This window comes from Myotis lucifugus, unplaced genomic scaffold, assembly GCF_000147115.1.
Source record: "Myotis lucifugus unplaced genomic scaffold, Myoluc2.0 scaffold_1082, whole genome shotgun sequence".
NCBI classification, from domain to species: Eukaryota; Metazoa; Chordata; class Mammalia; order Chiroptera; family Vespertilionidae; genus Myotis; species Myotis lucifugus.
Genome location: NW_005872130.1, coordinates 80,930 through 102,789, shown reverse-complemented (window position 1 = coordinate 102,789; position 21,860 = coordinate 80,930). Strand labels below are relative to the sequence as shown.

General features: G+C 55.9%; 2 protein-coding genes across 3 annotated transcripts; one reads left to right on the top strand and one right to left on the bottom strand.

Annotated features, from left to right (window-relative positions):
* Positions 1–913: 913 nt before the first annotated feature.
* MPST (mercaptopyruvate sulfurtransferase) lies at positions 914–10,657 on the bottom strand. 2 transcript variants are annotated; one of them, XM_014449238.2, is made up of 3 exons: positions 10,552–10,657; positions 5,787–6,426; positions 914–1,510 (listed from the first exon to the last, which is right to left on the bottom strand). In XM_014449238.2, exons 1-3 carry the CDS (start codon positions 10,630–10,632, stop codon positions 1,212–1,214), a joined length of 1,020 nt encoding a protein of 339 aa, XP_014304724.1. In that variant the 5' UTR covers positions 10,633–10,657; the 3' UTR covers positions 914–1,211. The 2 variants fall into 2 exon arrangements, with proteins under 2 accessions (XP_014304724.1, XP_006107321.1); XM_006107259.3 differs by lacking the exon at positions 10,552–10,657 and adding an exon at positions 10,454–10,535.
* Positions 10,658–10,875: 218 nt separating this feature from the next.
* On the top strand, positions 10,876–17,356 carry TST (thiosulfate sulfurtransferase). The gene is made up of 3 exons (XM_006107261.3): positions 10,876–10,922; positions 11,571–12,186; positions 16,893–17,356. Exons 2-3 carry the CDS (start codon positions 11,592–11,594, stop codon positions 17,189–17,191), a joined length of 894 nt encoding a protein of 297 aa, XP_006107323.1. The 5' UTR covers positions 10,876–10,922; positions 11,571–11,591; the 3' UTR covers positions 17,192–17,356.
* Positions 17,357–21,860: the final 4,504 nt, after the last annotated feature.

The window sequence follows — 21,860 nt, the reverse complement described above, 5'->3', positions numbered from 1 at the left end:
TAGAGGCCAGAAATGCTCCCAAACATCCCACAGGACCCAGGACGGCCCCAGGACCACGGGTGATCCAGCCCAAATGTCATAGAGCGGAGGCTGAGCAACCCTGAGCTGGAAGGACGGGACTCCTTGTCTGAAATCCCTTCTTCTGAAGCGCGTGTTATTCCCATTTCACAGACGACGAAGCTGAGGCTCAGAGAGGTTGGGACTTCCTTGGGAAAGTCACTGCCCATTGGTGTTTTTTTTCCTCCTCCTAGGGTCCCCCCAATCCTGGCTGACACTGGCCCTTTGCTACTGATGTGCCTCGGGGGCTTGTAGTGGGGAGAGTGACCCAGGTTCTGAGGGGAAGGCTTCGGGCTTTCTCAAACCCCTCTGTCCACCTGGGCACAGAAGACAGACAGAGGGAGGAGGACAGAGTGGCTCCCCTGGGGAAGCCTCGGGGACGAGGTTCTCCGTGGGCAGAAAGGATGGACCCCGGGCTGCCCACCGCCTGGCAGCTCCAGAGACTAGCCTCCACGTGTGGACGCCCAGAGTCTAAAATTAGATTCTCCTCCAATTTAGCCAAACTCAGCCATTCTCCAGTGCATCCCGAGGGGCCGGGGCGGGCCTCCTGGTCACCTCTGGACCCCTCTCTATCTGTACATGAGAGGCACTGCCCAGCCCTGGGGCTCTGAGTGGGACCTCAGGCATCTCACGGCAGGATTCACCTTAAATAGCGCAGGAGCCGGAAGGGAGGGCCCCAGCATAGGGGGTGGAGGGCGGTTTGTTGGGGGCATTTGGCTACAGGGGTGAAAGGGCTCTTGGCCCCAGCACCTCTCAGGGGCAGGGGCAGGTTCCCAAGACCCTCGGGCTCCATGGAGCTCCCTCTGCTGGGTGTGCTGGGAACCTTGCTCCTTGGGAAACCGAGGCAGCCCCGGAGTTAGAAGCACTTAGCACGCGGCTGTTTTATTTCCTCAAAAGTGAAACAGAAGGGAGGTGGGGCCCAGCTCAGCACCATGTGGGTGGCTCCCCTTCCCCCGTGCCCACCACCACCTCCTCTACCTTCTCTCCTGGGAGCCCACAAGTCAAAAGAACTCCTGGCCTCTGGGATGTCACCCCCTGTGCCGCCTGAGTTGGAGGAAGACATGCTCTTCTGGTGAAAACAGCTTGAGAACAACCAGGCTGGGCACAGCTGGTGGCCGGCGTCACCGGAGCTTCCTGTGTCACATCCGCCCATCTCAGCGGGTCTTCCCCCGGCCCTCGGAGATGACTTCCTCGGGCTGGGCCCGCATGTACCACTCCACCCAGGAGCCGTCGTAGATGGCCACGTCGGGCTTGCCGCAGAGGTAGGCCCCCAGTGCCACATGGCAGGCTGTGACACCGGAGCCACACGTGGCCACCAGAGGCTGGGACAGGTCCACCTTCTTGTCCTGGAACATGCGGCGGATCTCCTCGGGCGTCTTCTCCAGGCCCTCCTTGGTCATGAAGTCCGTGAAGGGGATATTCACGGTGCCGGGGATGTGGCCAGGTTCGATGCCTGCAGCCGGAGGGAACAGATACAAGGGCGGTGTGAATGGCCTCTGCGGCACTGAGAGCCCCCACGCGGCCATGGCGCTAACTCCCCGATGGGCATCACCTCACGTGGCCCACACAACTGGAGACCCAGGTGCGACTTCCGGGCATTCCCATTTCACAGGTGGAGATGCTGAGGTTCAGTACTGCCCAGGGTCGTGCTTCCAGCAAACCGCTGGCGGGAATCTGAACCCAAGACTCAGAGCCCTCCAGAGCCACACTCGCCCAGGTTTCCTGATGACTGACTGTGCGCCCCGGGGCAACTATGTGCCCTGAGGCAATGGAGCTAAACAAGACCTCTGCCTCTAGGACAGTGGTCGGCAAACTCATTAGTCAACAGAGCCAAATATCAACAGTATGATTGAAATTTCTTTTGAGAGCCAAATTTTTTAAGCTTAAACTATATAGGGGTAGGAGTACATTGTTATTAACTTAATTAGGGCACTCCTAAGCTGGCCTTTGCGAAAAACGTCCTCAATCTGATGGAGGTACGTTCGCTGAGGTCGACCCCTTCCAACTCTCCCATCCACACTCGTCTTATATACTTGTTTCGTCTATCTCCTTTCGTTCATCCTCTCTATATGTCCAAACCATCTCAACATACCTTTCTCAATCCTCGACACTACATCTTCTTTCACTCCACAACGTTCCCTAAAATTAACTTAATAAACTTTACTTAAAGTTTTAAGTCAACTTCACACTGTATGTGCGTGCCCGCACGTGGTATTTTGTGGAAGAGCCACACTCAAGGGGCCAAAGAGCCGCATGTGGCTCGAGAGCCGCGGTTTGCCGACCACTGCTCTAGGACAGGGAGCACCTGCAGCCAAGGAGTTTTGATCCAGCAGAGCAGACAAGCAACAGCTGAATAATTACAAGTATGATGAATGTTGCCAAAAGGCCCTCCTGCAGGGGCACACCATATAAGATGATAACAGCTCTTTTCCTCCCTGGCCGCTTGAAGATAAACGGTTATCATGAATGACACGGTAACTATCTGGACCAGGAAGTTCATGACCAACAGACTAACTACTCCAGCGGAAGCAAGTGGTCATTGATGTCCTTCACCCTGGGGAGCCAACAGTACCCAAGACAGAAATTCAGGGAAAACTAGCCACAATGTAATAGACCACACCTGATGTCATCTTTGTGTTTGGATTCAGAACCCACTTGGGTGGTGGCAAGACCACTGGCTTCGGCATGATTTATGATTCCTTGGATTACGCAGAGAAAAACGAATCCAAACACAGACTTGCAAGACATGGCCTCTATGAGAAGAGGAAGACCTCAAGAAAACAGAGAAAGGAACGCAAGAGCAGAATGAAGACAGTCAGGGACTGCAAAGGCCAATGTTGGCGCTGGCAAAAGGAAGGCGTAAAGATTCTTCGGTGACTTTATCTGTGGTGGTTGTGCGGGTTTTTCATGAGAGGATTAATAAACTATAAACTTTTTTAAAAAAAGATGATAACAGCTGGCATCATTGAACGCTCACTTTGTGCCCAGCACTGTTCTGAGCCCCTCAGCTCCTTTAATCCCCCCCAAAACTCTGTGGGAAAGAAATTACTACCCTCTCTTTTGTAGAGGAGGAGACTGAAGCCCACAGACTAGCTTGCCCAAGTTAGTAGGGGCAGAGGCCCAGAGCCTGTGCACTAACCATCAGGCAGCACTGCCTGGGAGGGGTGGTCAGAGAAGCTTCTCTGAGAAGTCCCTGAAGGGTGGGTAGGATTCAGCCAGGTACAGGAGTCTGGGCTGCGGGAACGGAAGGGATCCCACGGAGAAGCGCTCCTAGGGGACAGGGAATAGCATGGTGTTTAGAGGGGTTAAAGGTCATCATGGCAAAAGCCCAGACAGTGGGGAGGCTGAGGCCCAAGGGGAAACCAAGGCGGGTGGGAACATCTGAGCAGGCCTGGCTGAAGTCTTAGAGCTCTGACATGACCGACAGGGGGAGATCAGACTCCCATTTCCAAAAGATCATGATTGTAGCAGGAAGAACAGGGGCAAGGCTAGAGGACCATTCATTTAGGGAGTCATTCCTGCACCCACATCTCCAAACACTTCCCCAGGGCGCCCAACACACGGTTCACTGTCACCACTGGTCATTTTGTTCTCCCCACCCGCTATGAGGCAGGTGTTACTAATATTCCCATTTTCACACCAAGCACCGAGATTTGCAACAAAATAAACCGTAACGGGCACTGGCTCGAATCTCAGCCACTTGGACTCTAGGGTGGCTTCTGCCTCAGTTTACCCCCTGCAGCGGAGTGACACTGCTCCAGGGAGCTGCTGACCCAAGCCACTATCTCTTCTCAGGGCCACATGGATAGCCAGCACTGCGGCCCCTAGTGAGGTTGGAGCGGGCCAGGCATCTCCACTAACAGATGCAGAAACTGGGCTCAGTCAGAGACATGACGTAGAGATGAACTCGGAGCCAGAGAAGCACAGCAAGCTGCCGACCCCGGCTGGCTCCAGTCAGAGCAGTGCTGTGCCCGCGCCTTGAACCCCACCAAGCAAAGCAGGCTTCCCCTCCCTGCGGGACCACGTGGCCAATTCTAGGCGCACTTGGCCAGGGTCTCGGGCCGTGGAATGGGAATGATGGGGACAGGGAAATTCTGCACGGGTTTAGCGCTGTGCTGCTCACTGACATTAAAGGTACAGGCTCCAGGAGTGAGCTCCTGGCTGGGCTGCTTCCTGACACCTTCAGCACCTATCAGCCGGGGTCACCCTTGACAACAGGCCTGCTGGGTGTACCTCATCTCCCGTTTCACGGATGAGCAAGCATGACTGAGGTGAGTACGAAGCACCCGGGTAAAGAGCCACAACCGGATAAGCACGTTAACTATATCACTTCCCATTTCCTGCGTGCATCCCTGTCTGCCAACACGGAGCTGCCGTGTGACATTTGACCCTGACCCCATCCTTGAAGTTCCGCATTCTGCTACCACTTTACACAGGCAGAGACTACAGGTCAGAGATGAGGTGACCTGCCAGGTGTCCTGCAGTGTAATCCGGGGCCGGGCTCTGTCACGCGGCCAGGTCTGGCCCTGGCTCGCTGTCCTACGTTGCTTCACTTCCCGATCCCCGCCTCCACTCCCCGGGGGCTGAGCTGAAGGACCCAGCAGTGTCAAGATGGCATTCTTCTTAGGCTGAACCTATATGGGTTTGTCAATGGTTGGATAGCAGCAGTTTATATGGTTTGACCCATTGTCAACACTGCTCTGCAGGGTTCTACATGGAAGGGACCTTCTGAATTTAATACTCTAAGGCCTTGACTCTGTGCCAGGTACTGGGTGAGCTCCAGGCTGCACCGGGGACAAGCATGTCCTTGCCCTCAGGCCATCCCAAACTCTGCTGGGATAGGGTGAGCCCAACTGCTCTGCCGGCTCAGGGAAGCCCCAACCCCGATCCGAGGGCCTGGGGGTGCCATTCAGGAGAGCGCCCCAGAGCACGTGGCAAGTTCCTCACCCCCTCCCTGGCGCAGGCACAAGAGAGATGGCTGGGGAGTTCTGGCTGCTCCCGGACATTAAATTACAGGCTCCAGGAGTTCACCTCCCGACACCTGCAGCCAGGTCGCCAGCTCCGGCTCCATTTCCTCTGCTCTACGGTGACAGCCGACACCTTGGATCACGAACAAGCTCACACCCAGTGGCCGCTGACTCACCTGCTCTGTGGAGACCCCTCCCTGCTTTATATGGGCTCCCCTGCAGGCTCCTTGCCTGGAGAATGGGGCCCCACCCAGAACTGCCCCAACCCATGCCAGCAGCCACTAACTATTCAGTTTCTGCCCCAAACTGGGCAGCAACCTCTATTTAATGCCCCCTCTCTCCTGCCCTCTGCCAGCCCTGTCCCCTGGGGGGGGTGTGTATTGGGGTCGGGGCTCAGCCTCCTCTTCCCCAACTCCGTCACCCTCAGAGATGGCCTAGACCTGACTAGGCCCCATTTCTTCGGGGTTTCTCCCAAACTGAGCCTGCCCACCGCCCCTCCTATTCCGCAGTGACCCCTACATCCACAGAATTGGGGGGAGGCTGTTTGGGTTCTCACATATATACACCCTGGGTTCCCAACAAACCTGGGGGAGTCCCTGCCCCAAGCATCGCTGTCTCCAGTTGAGGAATAAAGTCAGTGGGGCTCCCAGAGTGAGTGGCCCCCACCCCATGCGGGGCCCTATAAAGGCAAGGGCAGTGCCCAGGGGGCCCCTGATCACTCTCCCCGGGGGACCGCCCAGCCCCTGCGGCCAGCCCCGTTACCTTCTCGGGGCTCCGGCTCAGTGCCCTGGAAGCGGCCGGCGGCTCGGGCGTCCACCACCTGGAAGCGCCGGGACTCCAGGTTCTCCTTGATGTCCTCGTACGTCTTGACAAAGGTGGGGTCCAGTGTGGCCCGGAACTCGGCGGACGCGGGGCGGCTCTTGCCTGAGCTCAGCGGGAGGCCCTGGCGCAGCCAGTTGCGGAGGCCGCCGTCCAGCAGGGACACGGTGCGGTGGCCAAACACGCGGAACATCCACCAGACGCGCGGCGCCGCGTACAGGCCCTGGTCGCTGGCGTCGTAAACCACCACGTGGGTGTCGGCGCCCACGCCCAGGTGGCCCACGTACTCCGCGAAGTGTGCGGCGCTGGGCAGCATGTGGTCGTAGGGCGAGGTGCGGTCGCTGCACTGGTCGATGTCAAAAAAGGCCGCCCCCGGGATGTGCCGCTCCTCGAACTCGCGGCGCGCGTCGCGGCCCAGCTTGGGCAGGTACCAGGAGGCGTCGAGCAGCTGCAGGGGCTGCACCTGCGGCGGCTGCCCGGCGCGCACGGCCCGCAGCGCCTCCGCCACCCACTGCGCCGACACCAGCGCGCGGAAGAGCTGCTGTGAGGCCATGGCGGCGGCTGAGACACTAGGGCTGCGGGCCTGGGAAAACAGGGAGGAAGTCAGGAGGGAATCTAGGAAGGGCCGGCCCCAGGGCAGGAAACGCCCCGTGCCTCTGAGGCTGGGCCTGGGGCAGGGGCTGGAGCTGGGGTTGGGCCAGGAGGGGAGGTGGAGCCGGCGGAGGGCAGAGTCCAGGGACCTCAGAAAATCGTCTGCGGTGAACCCAGGTGCAGACCGCGGCCTTCCTTCCCCTCCCCCGACAGGATATACTGTATAATAACCAGCACAGTGCCGACCACGACCCCTAGAAAGGGCCAGGAGGGCCCCTCACTGCTGCTTGCTGCGTGGGGTGGGGGGTTGGCGGGGGGCACATTGGGAGAGGGCCCAAGCAGGGGCAAAAGCCTTAGGCCCTCCCGAAGATGCACCCAGCAAGGAAGGTCCCCGGTGAAACTCATTCATTCAGCATTTACACAAGCAGCCTAATAGGAAGAGTAGCTGGAACCCACCGGGTCCGGCTGTGTGGACCATTTCATCCTCACAACACCTTAGAGCAGCGGTTCTCAACCTGTGGGTCGCGACCCCTTTGGCGGTCGAACGACCCTTTCACAGGGGTCTCCTAAGACCATCCTGCATATCAGATATTTACATTATGATTCATAACAGTAGCAACATTACAGTTATGAAGTAGCAACGAAAATAATTTTCTGGTTGGGTCACAACATGAGGAACTGTATTTAAAGGGCCAGAAGGTTGAGAACCACTGCTCTAGATCAGGGGTGGGGAACCTTTTTTTCTGCCAAGGCCCATTTGGATATTTATAACATCATTCGAGGGCCATACAAAGTTATCACCTTAAAGATCAGCCTCCTATAGTGGTCAAACACTTAAGTAACTCGCCCCTAACGCCTTGGCAGGGCCAGACCAAATGATTTCTCGGGACTTATAAGGGCTCGCAGGCTGGATGTTCCCCACCCTGCTCTAGATGATTTGTTGAATGAGCGCCCTCAAGAGGTTTGGTATTATTCTCACTGTTCCACAGAGGGGGCCACTGAGGTCAGAGAAGTGCACTAACTTGAGAAGCAGTGACCAGGCTGCACACTAGGCAGTCTGACCCCGGAACCCAGGCCTCACTGACACGCACCGAGCAGGCTCCCCGAGTCCAGCACAGTCAGATTTTGCCCCGTGAGCCTGAGCTTTCTCTCAGGGTCTTCTTGTAGCAGCAACAGTGACTAAGCACCTCACTCCCTCTCCCCTCCACTTCCCTGTGAGCCAGCAGCGGCCCACTGCCATAGCAGCCCACAGTCTTCCAAAGCCGAGATGCTCCCACTGCGCGCTGTTCCTGTGCACGCAGCCCCTAGCTCACCAGAGGCCTTTGTTAGAGAAAGGCGCCCCTTTTTCAAGGCCTCCAGGTCAAGCCCCTCAGCTGTGCACTCCCTGTGCAGGGCACAACCTTTACACCCACACCAGGCAGTCCTGCCACCACAGGGAAGAGGATGGGTAGAGAAAAAGAGTTTGCAGGAGGGCACTTTGGGCCAGGCTACAGTCTAAGCCAGGGGTGGGCAAACTTTTTGACTCGAGGGCCACAATGGGTTCTTAAACTGGACCGGAGGGCCGGAACAAAAGCATGGATGGAGTGTTTGTGTGAACTAATATAAATTCAAAGTAAACATCATTACATAAAAGGGTACGGTCTTTTTTTTTTTTAGTTTTATTCATTTCAAACGGGCCAGATCCGGCCTGCGGGCCGTAGTTTGCCCACGGCTGGTCTAAGCACTGCAGCAGGTCAGGGGCAGCCTCAGGAGGTGAAGCCAGATTTCAACTCCTGCGGCTGGACTTCTTCCCCCGGCCGTAGGCCAATGATGCCCAGGCCTAATGAGGTACAGTGCACTACCTTATGCCCAGCCCCCGCCCACAGTCTGGCTGCAGGCTGACTTTTAGGCACCACTTTGCCCACAGGCCCTCAGCTGGATACAAAGAAACTCTTGACTTTGCCAGAGCCTGAAGGCAGGCCACAGGCCTGCTTGAGATACAGTATAATTAAGAAAAGGCTGAATGAAGTTCAGTGGGAGCACAGAGGGGCCACTGGCTCCGCCTGCAGTTGGAGTAGAAGGGGTGGGAAGGCTTCCTGGAGGAGGGGGAAATCCAAACTGATTTGACCTTCTCAGGGGGCTTTGGTTAAGGGGTCATCCCAGAATCGGTGGTTTACACAGCTAGATGATGTTGAGGTTTGCTTTGGGCCCCTTCTTCTTGAACCACAACAGCCCCTGCCCCCCCACCATTCTTGGGGCTCTTTGCTTCAAGGACACATTTAGAAAGAAAAGAACCATGGTTTGGGAGTCAGATCCCCCACTCTCACCTGAAAGCCAGTGCAGAGTTCACTCTGCAGCTTAACAGGTTATGTGAAGGTGGGCTTGTTAGGCTCCCTGGCCTGTTGCCTTGTCCTATGAAGGGCTTTCCAAACCTCACCTCTTTCAGCAAAGATTAAACAATGAATGTAGAAGGCCGTGTCGATGCACTGTATATGGCTGGCATTAATAATTATTCAAAATGGCTTAATAAAAATACCATTTCTTTTTTCAAAGTTACTCTCATAGGTGGCCTTTTTAAAAATATATATTTTTATTAATTTCAGAGAGGAAGGGAGAGGAGAGAGAGATGGAAACATCAATGATGACAGAGAATCACTGATTAACTGCCTTCTGCATGCCCTCGGCTGGGGATTGAGCCCGAAACCTGAAAATGTGCCCTGACGGGGAATCGAACCCTGACATCCTGGTTCATAGGGCGATGCTCAACCACCGAGCCGTGCCGGCTGGGCTCATAGGAGGCCTTTGAACAGACAGCCACAAATCTAGAATCAGAATTTCAGGATTGGGTGGGACTTCAGGCCCGCCCCACTCTGCTTGCTGGCTTGGCAGTTCTTAAAAAACAAACTGGGAGGTAGAGGGTCTGGGAGAGCAGGCTGCCTGTGTCACTGAAGGGCGGGATCAGGTTCCCGCGTGCTTGGCAGGCCTGGACCAGTGTGGTTGGGGCTGCTCTGGGCGGGAAGGGCTCCAGGACATACAGGTCAGCCCCAGGCCCATCGCAGGAGCAGAAACAACCGCACTAGGGGGAGTGTGAGCCCCAGGCCGCCATTGGGTGGGCCCTGGAAGAGCAGGGCTCCCATCAGGCTGGCATTCAAGGACTCCTCCAGCCTTGTCCTTCCTGGGACCCCAACTCAAAGCACAAAGTTCAGAGGATCCACTGGGCAAATGCTCATGAAAGTACGGCTTTTTGCAACTTCCTGAGAGAGTATAATTATTTCAGAATAAAACAAACTTTTTAAAGGGGATGAGAAAAGCATTCCAGGTATATGTAACCGCATATGCAAAGGGCAGCGAGGCCCCACCAGTGTTAGGTTTTCAGAAATTATGCCAACTGGTTGTTAAAAATTAAAGTATATAAGCTTACAATTAAATGGAAAAACAAAGGCAATTACTGGTATATTTAAAAGTATAAGGCCTGGAGATTGGCCAGGTAAGCAAAGGCAGCAGGTGCCACGTGGGCTCCGGATCTAACACAGCCTGGCCTCAACGCTGTGCCCCAGGGCAGCCAGCCCAGCTTCTCTCTGGGCTCTTTAAATAAGTTCTGGCCTTCGCAGCAGGGCTGTTGTGGGAACTAAGTAACACCCCCGCCCCCCAAAGTTCCTCACTACACGGGTCCTGATGGAAGTTACTTTCATTTCACGCCTGCAAGTTCCTTGCTAGTTTCTCCTCCTGCCACCTCCAGGTCGGTTGGCCTCTCCCTAGCTTATCTGTCAGGCTTTATTAGTCTCTCCTCCCTCCCTCCGGTCGCTTCTGGTGGCACCAGGTGTCCCCCTCCCCCACGCAGGGCCACTCACTCCGTCCCCACCCTGCAGGGCGCCCCAAACTGCTGCAGACAGCCAACCATTATTAGGGCAAACCCACGAGCGCGCCTTCCCTCCCAGACTGCAGCCCCTCCTCCGCTCAGGCCCCGCAGGGACCCCCGCCCGGTGCACCCCAAAGATCGGCCTCCCCCTAGAAATCAGACGCGACATCGCAGAAGTTACCCGGGTTTCGGGCTCTTGGATTCCCCGCTCGGCCATAGCCCCCGCCGCAGGGTGCCCCCTCCCCGCGCCCGCAGCCGTCCCCTCCTCCCGACACCAACCTGCGGCCAGCCAGAGGGAGGAGACGGGGCACAGCCCACGGCGCTGGCCACTCGGAGCCGCCTATGCCCGCGCCTTTCCATCGCCTGGGCCCGGGGGACGCCCGCGCCGCCGAGTCTCACCCCGCGTCACCCCGATGCCACCCGGCGTGCCCAGCGGGTTTCGGGGGGATCTGAGAGCCGCTGCGCGCGGGGTGGCGGGCAGGGCGGGCGCCGCTGGGCTGCAGGCCTCGCGGGGCCGGACCGAGTGGCGCGCGTCCCCCCTGTGCGCGGCGGCGCGATGGCGCAGGTCGGCTGGGGAGGTGCCGGCCGGGGGTTTGAACCGAGAACTTCTCCCCGGGCAGGGGCGGGAGCCAGGGCGGCGGCGAGGGCGCGTAAGTGCGGCGGGTGAGGGCGGCGACCTGCGCTCGGGCCGCTCGGGATCGAGCCGCCGGTTAGGTCCCCGTGGCGGGGGCGGGCGCGATGCCCCCGGAACCCCGAACCCAACGGGGCAGAGGGCACCGGACCGGGGCTGGACTCGGGCATCCTGGGGGCGGGCTAGCCCCGGCTGTCCAGAAACCGCAGGCAGGGTTTCGAGACCCGAGGCGCGGCGGGTTAGGGGAGCGGGGAGAGTGCGGGGCTCCGGCGAACCCTCCCCCACGAGCGCACGCCCCTGCCCTCACTGGAAAGGGGGCGCTCAGCCCACGATGCCATCTTTCCCCATCCTGGGCATCTTTTCACCCTTCTTCTCGGCAGGGTCCTGAGGGCAAGTATTGTAGCTTCTAGGGCCAGCTCCCCCCACCCCCCCGCAACCCCCCAGCCCTCCGAAGCTCTTGCCCCCCCCCTTCCGTGAGGGGGACCCCGGGGCGGGGAGGCTCTCCTTGGGGAATCTGCCGACCGGCCCCACTGCACGCCCCAGCCCCCGGGTGGCTGTAAACACCCCACCCTGGAGGGTTCGGAGGGGAAAAAGCTCCTCCCAGGCCCCACCGCGCTGAACACAGGGTCCTCACGCCCGTCTCTTTCCCGGTTCCCACCCGCGCCAGGTGACGCGCTGAGCGGAGACCATGGTTCAGCAGGTGCTCTACCGGGCGCTCGTCTCCACCAGGTGGCTGGCGGAGTCCGTCCGGGCTGGAAAGCTGGGGCCTAGCCTGAGGGTGCTGGACGGGTCCTGGTACTCGCCTGGCACCCGGGACGCCCGCAAGGAGTACCTGGAGTGCCATGTGCCCGGCGCCTCCTTCTTTGATATAGAGGAGTGCAAGGACAAGTCGTCACCCTACGAGATGATGCTGCCCAGCGAGGCGGGCTTCGCCGACTACGTGGGCCACCTGGGCATCAGCAATGACACGCACGTGGTGGTCTACGATGGTGACCACCTGGGCAGCTTCTACGCGCCTCGGGTTTGGTGGATGTTCCGTGTGTTTGGCCACCGCACAGTGTCTGTGCTCAATGGTGGCTTCCGGAACTGGCTGAAGGAGGGCCACCCGGTGACCTCTGAGCCCTCCCGCCCAGAGCCCGCAGTCTTCAGAGCCACACTGGACCGCTCCCTGCTCAAGACCTACGAGCAGGTGCTGGAGAACCTTGAATCTAAGAGGTTCCAGCTGGTGGATTCACGGGCCCAAGGGCGGTACCTGGGCACCGAGCCAGAGCCAGATGCCGTAGGTAGGTGTCCCAGTGGGTGGGATGGTCCCTGGAGAATAAATAATGCCGGATGGAAGGGTGGGGAATAAGGATGCCTGGGACCCTCTGCAGGTTTCGCCCTCGGTACCTCCTGTGTAGGCCTCAGTTTTTCCATCTGTAAAATGAAGGACGGAGCCAAACCTAAAGGTTTTTTCCGCTCTGATGCATGAGGGCCTCCAGAGGCGGTCCCATAGTCCTATGCTGACAGGCACCTAGCATCTGTATAAGGTGGCATCAGCAGAGGTGACAGGTGACATATCCACCCACGTCCACACCAGGCACTAGCTCCCCACATGCCCAAAGGCGTGTCTGTGAGCCAACACATGAATCACTGTACAGAGGCCTCGCAAGGACACCTAGGTCTCAGGGCCTCTCTGTTCCTCAGAAACCCTTGTAGACATCAGCAATGTCCTTCCCCCCGCACCACCCCCTCCAGCTCTCCCAGGCCCCCTGACCTTTCCAGACAGCTGCAGCCTGTCCGCAGAGCTACAGCAGCACCTGCATTTCATGCTGAGCACTCGACATCGCATTATCTCGTCCCACAAGGCGTCCTGTCCCCATCTGAGAGGGGAGGAAACGGAGGTGCCAGGATATGAAGTTACTCGCTCAGTTACGTGGCAGAGTCAAGATCTGAATCCAGTGCTGCCTCGCTTCAAACCAGTGATCTAAACCAGCATGCATGGCTGTTTTGCCCACCCCCACCTTGCAGGGTCAGGAGGGAGCCCCCTCCCTAGGCATCAGCAGGGAGATGGCACATGCGTGCTCCCTCTGCTGTGGGAGGTTCTATACTGCAGGGGGTGAGGGTAGTCTCAGGAGAGGAAATGCAGAGTTCTAGAACCCCCTAACAGACCTCAGAGGTCTTGCCATCAACCCCGCTGGCGTCCTGGACCTCAGTGCTCTTGGGGCCTCTCATGGCCCAGGTGGCCTGAGCTTTCAGGGTGGCTGGCACCTCCTTGGTCAGGGTGCCTCTGCAGAATCTAACTCCTGCGCAACATGTTGCCTAACTTGTTGAAAAGTGTCTCTTCCTGTCTGTGCCTGGAGGAAGAGAACTGGAAAGCTGTTTCCAGCACTCTCTGAGCTGGAGGGCCTGAAAGGTCACCTCATCAGGCAGAAGGGAGACCGAGGTACCCGGAGGGAGGGGAGGGGTCAAGGCCACAAGGCTGGTTAGTGGATGAGCCAGGAGAACGCAGCGTTCCACGTCCCTATCTTGGGTTTTTTCCAGGCCCTGTGTTTTTCTTGCCCAGCTTGCTCTCTTAAGGTCCGGAGTTGAAGATTCAAGTTCATTTGGCACCTTCTAGAGACTCCTGGCATGGAGCTCCTGCAGCCCCTTCATGGCCTTGGTTCAAGATGCCTTCTCTTCTTTGGACTTAAGCTGCCGGGGGTGGGGTGGGGGGGGGTAGCTTGTGGAGTTGTTCCCCAGCTGCTTCCCAGCTTGCCCAAAGCACTGTGAGAATAAGCGAAGGGAGCGTTTAGAGATGCCAGACCCAGTGTCCTCACTCCCATTTTAGAGATGAGGAGACTGAGGCACAGAGAGGCGAAACCACCTGCTGCATGTGATGCCTCTTGGAAGTCTGGACTTTTCAAGCCCTGCCCCCTGCCCTGTGGCCCTACTCCCACCTCCTAGAGTTCCCATCTGGACCCTGGGGAGCGTGGGTCTTAGTTGAGGTCAGGAACGTGGTGGAGCCTCAGGGTTCCTTTATTGTAAAACGAGAAGAGTAATGCCAGCCCTGCCCACCTGGGGGTGTATTCGTTTGAAAGCAGCAGTGGCTGGGAGGGTGTTTTGAGAAGGGTGAGGAACTGCAGGCCAGGGCTGTCTAGAGAGGCATGGAGGATGTATCCCTCCCCTCCCTTACTTTCTAAGTGGCTTTGCTGGCCTTCCTCCCGGACAAGGCACTTTGGGGACACAAAGGCACACGAGGCTCTGCTGAATTCATGGTCGCCAACTTGGGGTGGGTCAGGGAGGCAGCACGTGGGCTCGGCAGTCCGGATGTAACACCCAGGGGGATGTGGGTGGTGGGCCCTGGGCACCCCTGGAAGGAGTGTCCCCAGGCCTCAGAAACTAAACAACCATTTCTTGCAAAATCTAGGCAAGCAACGCCCCCTCTGGCCTAGGTTTTGTGCCCCCAGTACCTTTGGTTCTGTTTGTAAGGGGAGCAAAGTGAGAGGCAGACACCTGAGTTCCTATGGGGGTGTGGCCCTTGCATGTGGCCTTGAGCAAGTCCCTTCACCTTTGAACCCTAGTGAAAGGGACACTGCTCACCTTGTAGGGAGAAGGGGGGAATCAGGTGGGAGCTGAGCCAGCTCTGTCATCATAAACCCATTCTCTTTCCCTCCCCTCCCCCCGGGGTGGGGCAAGGCTGAAGAGGGGGGATATTGACCTAGTGAGCACTGTATTTGCAGAGCCTTTATATATGCACAGCAGCCCTGCACAGGGAGGCGGGTGGGGCCTGGAATTGGTCCCACTTTGCAGGTGGGAGCAGAGACCTCTCTAAGGAGGCGGAGTGGCCAAGACTTGACCCCGGTCTGCAGGCATCACAGTGGGGCTGTTTCCCGGACCACTGCGTGTCAGCAAACAGACGGGAGGCAAGGCCCAGCTCTGCGCTGTGGCTACCGGATCCTGTGGCCCCTCTGCCTCTCTCTCTCTCTCTCTCTCTCTCTCTCTCTCTCTCTCTCTCTTTCTCTCCCTTGAAAGTCTGGGGCTGGGGTGAGGGGGGCGCCGGAGGGTGCTAAGATGCCTCCCAGTGGCCTGGGTTGGGGGCTACCTACTGGCGCTCCTTGCACTGAATTCCTTAGTGCCGTGGTCAGCAAACTGTGGCTCGCGAGCCACATGCGGCTCTTTGGCCCCTTGAGTGTGGCTCTTCCACAAAATATCACATGTGGGCAAACAGGTTTTCCTTGCCTTGAAAACCCACATCTACCAGCCCCCTCTCCCAGGAAGGCTCAGGTGGTCAAAGAACACGGGCGTTGGGGTCCGACAGACCTGACTTCACACACCTGTGCTGTGTGTCCTGGGGTAAGTTCCCTCACCTCTCTGAGCCTGGACTCCCCGTTAGGGCCAAGAAGATAAGGTTCTTGAGGTAGCCCCTTGTTTGGGGGCTCGAGGCCAGAGGTTGTGAGCATGAAGGTTGGGAAAGCTGAGCCTGCAGCTGGAGTTGGATCTGGACGAAGAGCAGCAGGAGCTTCTGGGCCATCACAGTTGACTGTTCTCCAAGGGGCTCTGGGCTGTGTTCACCCTTCCCCCCTCTCCACGCACGTATGCACTCGTGGGCAGGGCAGGACAGGCAGTTCCTGCTCATTTTAGTTCCTCGGACACACCCCGAGCCCCTGCTGGCAGAGATGAAAAGGGCCCCATCCTCTGACTTCTTCACTCCCAAGAGGTGCCTCTTATGTAATCGGAGGAAAACAATGAAGCTGTTTCAGAGGGAAAATCAGCATTCAGAACTCAGCAGACGCTTGTGCTTTCAAATGTACCAAATCCAGCCCACTGCGTGGATGCTGGACATTTTAAAGTTGGTTTCTTGGCAAAGAGCACCCTCCAAGCCAACAGATGAAATATTTCTCATTGGTAGGGTCAGCACCACCCAATCTCAGATTAAAGTTGCCAGACAAAAAGATGAAAAAAAAGGTGAAATCAGCACAGGAAGAAATTGCTGTAATTTTATGAGTTGGGCCTCTATTTAATCAAAGGAACTCTTGAGTTGTGCCAGCAAATTTTGGAATCCTCCTTGATCTTGGGTAAGAGGAATGGGACGTTGTTGGCATGACCACACCTACTGTGTGCCCGGGGTCGTTAGGGTGGGTGGTGAAGTGGTGGGAGCGACAGCATCTGAGGGTGGGTGGCAGCCTCAGCAGTCAGTGCTGCTGTCCTTACAACAGCCCTGACACACCTGACTCCACACGTGACCCATGGGGAAACTGAGGCTCAGAGAAGTGAGGTCACTTGCTTAAGGTCACCTTGCTGGTGTCAGAGCTGGGATTTGAACTTGTTGAAAACCAGGTCATATGCTCCTTCCACAGCCATGTGCTTAACAGGAAAACCCAGTGACTGCAATCCTGGGTCTGCCTTTACCTCTCTGTGTGCCCTTAGGAAGCTGTTTTATTAGCCAACCTCAGTACAATCACCTGTAAAATGGAGTCATGTTAAGATTAATGAATTCTGAGGGTGTCTGTTCAACATCTATCGTCCTTGCTAGTCTATACTCCCAGAGAGCGGAGCTGAGTCCCTTTCACCTCTGTGTTCTCAGCAGTTGACACAGCACACAGCATTCACATTATTTCATTTGCTCTTCTCAACAACCCTATGAGACGGGCCTGAGCCCATTTTACAGATGAGAAAACTGAGGTTCAGAAAAGAGATACGACTTACCCAAGGTAAAGGTTAGCAAGTGGCAGAGCTGAGACTCATTCCCTGTCCTCTCAGGCAGGTCTGATTTTGGAAATTCCTACCTCAAGGCAGGTTTTCGGAGAGAGGGCACTTTGCTTTAAGTCAGGAGCATTGGATGTAGGTAGGGCCTACATTCAATGCTCAGAGAAGAATATCGGTGAGCTCAGAGAAGGGCAAAGACTTTGTTTATTTGCGAAACACCCTATCCTTATAGCCTCAATGGTTTTGGGCTCCAGGCCCCACTTGCCCCCACCCCCACGCCGTCCTAACCCTGCCCTTCCCTTTGTCCTCTGCCCCTGCCCAGGACTGGATTCGGGCCACATCCGAGGTTCGGTCAACATGCCGTTCATGGACTTCCTGACGGAGGATGGCTTCGAGAAGAGCCCAGAGATGCTCCGAGCCATGTTCGAGGCCAAGCAGGTGGACCTCGCCAAGCCCCTCATTGCCACCTGCCGCAAGGGTGTCACCGCCTGCCACATCGCCCTGGCCGCCTACCTCTGCGGCAAGCCCGACGTGGCCATCTATGACGGCTCCTGGTTCGAGTGGTTCCACCGGGCCCCGCCAGAGACCCGCGTGTCCCAGGCCAAGGACGGGAAGGCCTGAGCAGGGAGCTTGTCCGCTCGCCCAGAGCTCAGCCGGTTGGTGACTGGCATGACCTGCAGCTGGTTCATAGCTCCTGCCTAGGAGATCTTAGAGTCTCGGGTAAAGCCCCCCCACCCCACCCCCCACAACACTGGAATAAACGTGGCTTTTTCTGCGTGCCGTGTCTGCCTGCCTCTGCCTGGCTTCCAGCCTTGCCCCGCACGCCCCATATTTCCATCTCCGGTCGATGCCTTAGAACCACCGAGGAAAGACCACCTGCCAGCTGGGGAAGCCACTTTATTCCTTAGTTTTGGCAAAGGAGGCCGCCTGTTGTCCCACGTCAGGTGGGGCATGCTGGGCCCTACCTGGAAGGGGCTCCAGGAAGCCAGAGAGAAGTGAAGCCACAGCTGGCCAGGCACCAGCCCCTGCTCTAGGCCCAGCCCTTTGGGTGTGTGTGTGGGGGGGGCGGGGGGGGGGCGGGGGCAGCTAGCCTTCCGAATGACTGTTGAAAGAGGAGTCACACAACACAGGCCCTGGGGCCCCAGAAGAGGTGATGCTCAGAACAGGCCACGGGAAGGTGGCCTCCACCTTGGGTGACCTTCCGGCTCAGAATAAGACCCTCCGTCCCTGGGATGGGAGCTCGGGCAGGTGAACCAGGAGCTGCGGTGGAGGAAAGCCACCGAGCAGACGACCCAGGTGGCTGCATCTCCAGTTTCCTAGCAACAGGCTCTGTAAACCCTCCTTTGGGGATATAAGGTGACTCCAGGCCCCACCACCTGGGGGTTCCCTGCTGCCCGCTGACCAGCTTGGAAAGAAGTTCTATTGCGGGCAAAATGCTACCCCACAGCATCACATGCTACAGAGAAATTGTCCATGAAAGGAAGAGTCAATCCATGTGGCAGACTCCATTGTTTTCTATTGAGAACTTGCCACCGCCACCCCAGCCTGCAGTAGCCACCCCCCTGCCCAGTCAGCAGCCACCCACATCCAGCAAGACCCTCCACCAGCAAAAGGATTATGACTTGCTAAAGGCTCAGGTGATGGTTAGCAATTTTTAGCAATAATGTATTTTAAGTTAAGAGGTGTTTTTTAGACATAATGCTATTGCACACGTAATAGACTGTAGCGTAAATATAACTTTTATATGCACTGGGAAGCCAAAAAATGTGACTTGCTTTATCGTGATATTCGCTTTATTATGGTGGTCTGTAACCAGCCCCACAATATCTCTGAGGTTTGCCTGTATATTTACGCACCTATAGGCAGTTAATTCAGGGGACAAGAGCAAAAACAGGAATCCCGTAAGGAGGCAAGTGTGCTAACCCAGGCAAGAGGTGGTAGTGGTTTGGACCAGGGTCGGGGCAGCTGGGGAGGTGGATAAAGGGGTCTGAGTCTGGTGTACTCTGAAGGACTTGCTGATGGGTCGCTTACGGGGTTAGCTTAGGGTTATAGGTGACATCCCTCTCTGCCAGGCAATGTTCTAGGCATTTCACAGAACGTCCAGTCCTCACTCTTACCCTTGGAGGTGGGTTATATGTTTCACATGTGAGGAAAGTTCATCTAAAGAACATGGACAGCCAGGCTGGTGTGGCTCAGTGGTTGAATGTCAACCTATGATCCCCAGTGTGGGGTGTGCAGGAGGCAGCCAACCAATGATTCTCTCTCATCATTGATGTTTCTATCTATCTCTTCCTCTCCCTTCCTCTCTGAAATCAATATTTATATATTTTTTAAAAGAACATGGACAAAGCCACTCTTTCTAAAAAGTGGCAAGCCCAGACTCTGGGACCCCAAGTTGAACTTGAGTGCTCTCTGCCTCCTGGGGAGACCCTGAAAGGCTGGGCACGTGGGAGGTGTCCCTTACACCCCCACCCCTGCTGAGTAGCAGCGAGACAGGACTGAGCCTCTGGCACCAACTGCGCAAGTCACAGCCTCATGTAATCTTCTGAAGCCCTTATGTTTCAAGAGGAGGAGAGTAGACCCTCACTGTCCCAGCCCTGCCCTAATTTTACTCCTTGGTTCCTGATTCCTTCATTTCCAGCTCAGACAGTTTAGTGCATCTTTCCCTCCCCTCCCCTCTCCCCTGGACCTACATTTATGCCCATAAACACATCCATGCCTTTCATATTTGAGTCCCTTCTAAACTGTTGAACTCCTCTGCATCTTTCAAAATCCAGCTCACATGGCCCTTCTGTGAGCCCAGCCTTCTTTCCCTGGATAGAACTAATCACTCTCTGCTTAATCCTGTGTGATCCCCAAACTTCCTTCCCACTCCATGGTACCCAACCTGGCACATAGTGGGTGCTTAGGGGATATTTCGTCCCTCAGTACTGGCTTTCCATGGCCTCTGTCCCCTAGGGCTGGCCTATCTGCCCTCTGAGGTAACAGAGCCCTGTGTATAGTGGTCGCCATGGAGACTCCAATGAACAGTAGGGAAGGGCCACTCCCTAGCAACCACCCATTGGTCTTCAGCAGCTGCGCAGTGCAGATCTTCACTCCTGGGCTTCAGCACACACCAGAGCGGTTCACGTGTTTTCTGACATTATAACAGAGTGGAAAGGTCAGACAGGCACCTGCCAGGTGGGCTGGGGGTCTGTCATGACCCAGATTTCATCTTCCTTCTCCCATTCAGAGTTGCTTGTGAGTGAAGACTGCCCAGCCTGCAACTGGACCTTCTCTCCCTCCCTTCTTCACCAACATCTCTTGGGACCTTCTCTTCAGGTCAGAACCTGCAGTGAGTCCACACAGCTGTGGACTGGGGGTGCCATGGGGGCAGATGGGACGCTGCTGTGGGCACTCGGCTGGGTGGCTGGGGATGGGGAGTGAGGACAAGAGCAGAAAACTCCCTTGAAGGACATAGAAGATGTGGGCTTGTTTTCAACACCACCTGGGTGAGGTCCTATTTCTTTCCTGAGCTCCAGTTTCTCCATTTGTGACAGAAGGTGAGTTAATACTTCCTCTGAACACCTCACCGAGTCCTTGTGAAGACAGACCAATCTACTAGACTGCATAACAAATCACCCAACACTTAGTGGCTTAAGACCACAATATTCTCCCAGTTTCTGTGGGCCAGGAGTGTAGGTGCAGCTTCAATGGGTCCTCGGTCTCAGGGTCTCTCACAGGCTGTGATTAAGCTGTTGGCTGGGGCTTCAGTCTCATCTCAAGGCTCAACTAAAGAAGGACCCCCTCACATGGTAGGAGGTTGAACTGAGAGCCTCAGTTCCTCATGCGCTGTTGGCCACCCTTTGTTTCCTGCCCTGTGGGCCTCTCCAGAGGGCAGCTTATCACACAGAAGCTGCTTTCGTCAGAGTGACGGAGCCAAGAAGAGCCAGAGAGAGTGTGAACAAGACAGTCACAGTCTTTTATCATCTCATCTCGGAACTGGCATCCCATCAATTTGGTCATATTCTATTTGGTAGGAGTACATCAGTAAGTCCAGCCCACAGATGGAGCGGTCAGTGGAATTAATACCAAGGAATAGGGGACACTGGAGCCATGTGAACTGCCCCATCTCACCCTCCATGATATACGTCCCTTCCTCACGCCATATACATTCATCCCCTCCCAAGATCTCCAAACATCTCATCTCATTGCAGCATCGCCTTAATGTCTAGAGTCTGTTTCTATAAATCAGGCCCAGGTGTTGATGAGGCTCTGCAGGTGCTGTTTCTTTTCTTTTTCTAAAACAAGACATGCTAATACAGTAGTCTTCAGGGTCTCGAACTCTCTACCTGCAGGTCACAGATGCGTTTGATGGGGCATGTGTTTTACTTTTATTCAGAGAGAGGAAGGGAGAGGGAGAGAGAGATAGAAACATCAATGATGAGAGAGAATCATCAATCAGCTGCCTCCTGCACGCCCTCCAACCTGGGATCAAGCCCACAACCCTGGCATGTGCCCTGACTGGAAATTGAACTATGACATCTTGGTTCATGGGTCCGTTGCTCAACCACTGAGCCACACCGTTCGGGCAGGTGTTGTTTCTTGAGTTCAGTCCTCCATCAGTAGGTCTGTGGAACTAAGTTATCTGCCCTGAACACACCTGGCATAGAATGGTGTGGTAGGCAGAGGATAAGAGCTGCAGACATTCCTCTTCAAATAGGAGGAAAATGGAAACATGGAGTCACTGGTCCATAGCAGTTCTGAAATCCAGTCAGGCAAATGTTGGACTCTCTTTATTAGGTTTCAAGGCATGGAAATAATTCTCCATGGCTCTCAGCTCTGCCCTATGGACCTTTGCTTCCACTCTCTAAGTTACCCTTTAAAAAAAAAGAGGTAGTGTGTGTTTGCAGCTGAGTGGCTTTTTCAGACCATTTCTGTCAGTAGAATTAGGAAGTCCACTGGTTTCTCTTATTTTGTCCTGTCTCTGTCCCTTTCACTCCACGCTGACAGTATTTTTGCCTATATAGTTTTCCCAAAAACTATGACATTGGCACTCCTGCTGAGAGAGAGCACCCTTTAGCTTCCTAGAGGCACTATTATTTCATGAAGAGCGTCTGTGAGGCATATTTTTAATCTCTGTGAAGGGCCCATTGTGTGACTGAATAATACTCTGATTCTTTCATCTTTCGAAGGTTTTAACTAAAGGTGTTACAGTCACCCTCTTGGTTAAATTTTCCTGACAGCACTCTGAAGCCTTTCCTTTCTTTTTTTAAATTTTATGTTTTAAAATATATTTTATTGATTTTTT